This window comes from Acanthisitta chloris, unplaced genomic scaffold, assembly GCF_000695815.1.
Source record: "Acanthisitta chloris isolate BGI_N310 unplaced genomic scaffold, ASM69581v1 scaffold32307, whole genome shotgun sequence".
In the NCBI taxonomy this organism is placed as follows: domain Eukaryota; kingdom Metazoa; phylum Chordata; class Aves; order Passeriformes; family Acanthisittidae; genus Acanthisitta; species Acanthisitta chloris.
In genome coordinates this window covers 1-2,133 of record NW_008683702.1, presented here as the reverse complement: position 1 = coordinate 2,133, position 2,133 = coordinate 1, and the positions used below count along the sequence as shown (strand labels likewise).

At 62.7% G+C, this 2,133-nt stretch overlaps 1 protein-coding gene across 1 annotated transcript; it reads right to left on the bottom strand.

Moving 5' to 3' along the window:
• Positions 1 to 9: 9 nt before the first annotated feature.
• On the bottom strand, positions 10 to 2,090 carry LMF2 (lipase maturation factor 2; the record flags this gene model as incomplete). The annotated part of the gene is made up of 7 exons (XM_009079047.1): positions 10 to 112; positions 529 to 711; positions 785 to 881; positions 1,092 to 1,197; positions 1,280 to 1,414; positions 1,613 to 1,751; positions 1,912 to 2,090. Coding segments are annotated over 7 exons (942 nt in total), but the record flags the coding sequence as incomplete, so codon positions are not given.
• Between the last annotated feature and the right edge of the window lie 43 nt (positions 2,091 to 2,133).

The following is a 2,133-nucleotide window of genomic DNA, read 5'->3' as shown; positions in this document are numbered from 1 at the left end:
GGTGGGAGCCCAGGGCTGCAAACCAGAGCTGCCAGTCCAGGCGAGGCTGGTGAGGAGCCACCAGGGCTGGGGCCGTGCTCACATTCCCTGGCTTGTACATGAACTCGATCTCCTGGGGGGACAGGGAGTCAGGGAAGGAAGGTGCCTGACCCACCCCAGCTCCTCCTGCAACCAAGCGACCTGCTCAGGGGACGAGGGGAGGCTGTGGATGTCCAGCTGGACTTCAGGGAGGATTTCATGGAGTCACACAGCCCACAAGGCCGGAGGAGACATTTAAGGTCATTGAGTCCAGCCATTAACCTGTCTGCTGTAACCCCTAAACCCTAGGGGCCTTTGCTGAGCCTCACTGGACACGTGCTCTAGACCAGGGCAGGGAGGGAATCAGCATCCCTGGAGTGATTTAACATCCACGTGGATGTGGCACTTGGGGCCGTGCTCAATGGTGCCCTTGGCAGTGCTGGAACAAAGCAATCTTGGCCTCCAGGAGCCCCCAGTCCCCCAGTGCCACCTCTTGCCCCCAGCACTCACCGTCCAGCTGTGCCCATCATAGCTGCCCTCCAGCACCACCTCGGGGCGTCCCCCAACCCCCGTCATTCTGCGGAACAGGCCGTAGGAATTCACCACCTGGAACCTCTCCACGGCATTGAACATCTGGTGGATGCCAGGCCACAGCTTCCCGTTGGAGTCGTGGTCAATGTAGGTAAAGGGCACCTGGGGGTGGCAGCAGGGGGTGTCACCAGGGCTCAGGGGACCCCAAACCCCCCGAGCCACCCCAGGAACTCACCAGGCTGACAGTGAACAGGCTGACAGTGGCCGTGGCCAGGATGGCCCATTGCAGGGTGGCCCAGAGCTTCCAGAAGCATCCACGGACACAGGCACACCTTGGGGGGGGCAGAAATGGGGCACTGAGGGGGCAAAAAGGCATAGCCCCCTCCCCCCAGTTTGGGGTCTCCGGCTGTGAGGTGAACGGTTGAGGACCCCCAAGCTGTGCCTGGTGGCTCCAACACTCCCAATTCCCAGAGCTGGGCTGTCCCGTTCCCACCTCCCAGTGCCCCCACAGCCTTGGGTGAACCAGTGCCCCCAATACCCACCGGTACATGGCCACGACGACCTCCCAGGAGAGGGAGATGAAGGCCATCCCCACCAGTGGCAGCGTCACTGTCTTCAGCCACGTTGTGAACTCGTGGTATGTGAAGGCTGGAGCCAAGGGAAAGCCACGGGATTAGGAATAAGCTTCTCTGGGAGGGGGACAAAGGGTCAGAAGACCCCCAGGACATACCCACTTTGGAGTCCAGCAGCTTCTTCTCCCAATTGATCTCCAGCCCGAAGTACTGGATGGTCCAGGAGATGAGGAGTCCATAGGTGGTGAACTCCAGCAGTGTGGCCAGCATGGAGCCCAGGCTGGGGGGCCAGGCTGGAGGGGTCAGCAGCAGGCTGTGAGCCCTCCCACGCCCTCCCTAAGTGAGAACTCCCACATGGGCACAAGTTCCTGCCCAGGGGTGGGCACCCACCAGTGGCTCACGCAGCACCGAGGCAGAAGACAGCCAAAAGCCACTTCTCCCTGTCACCTGTGTCCCCTCCCCACCCCGAGATCAGGGTGTCTGGGGCTCACCACTGCCCTGTCGCTTCCTGGGGCGCCCCAGCCAGCGCCCCACATGCTCCTCATCCAGCAGAGAGAAAGCCAAGACGATGGTCAAAGCGTTGAAGAAGTTGTAGTTACCAGTGAGGATGATGAGGACCTGCAGCAGGACCTTGAGGGGAGGAGAGGAAGGGTTGGAGGGACTGAGCCTTGGCGGGTCACAGGGGGGCAGAGGGCACTGGGCACTCCATCACCACCACCACCAGCACGACCACCCCATCTCCCAGTGCCTGCAGAGTGAGCCCCTGGGGATCCCCAGCAGTGCCCCCCACCTGGCAGTAGAAGGCGAAGAGGCGCAGGCGGCGCAGGGGGGCAAAGAAGAGAGGGGGCACGGCGATCTCGATGACGTAGGTGGCCACCACGCTGAGCTTCTGCAGCCACACGGGCAGCTGGTGGGCAAACCAGGCCCCTGGCGTGGGGATGCACTGCGTCTCATAGTGGTACGTCAGCGCTGCGGGCACGGCGGGCACGGTGGGTCAGGGGCACCCACTGCC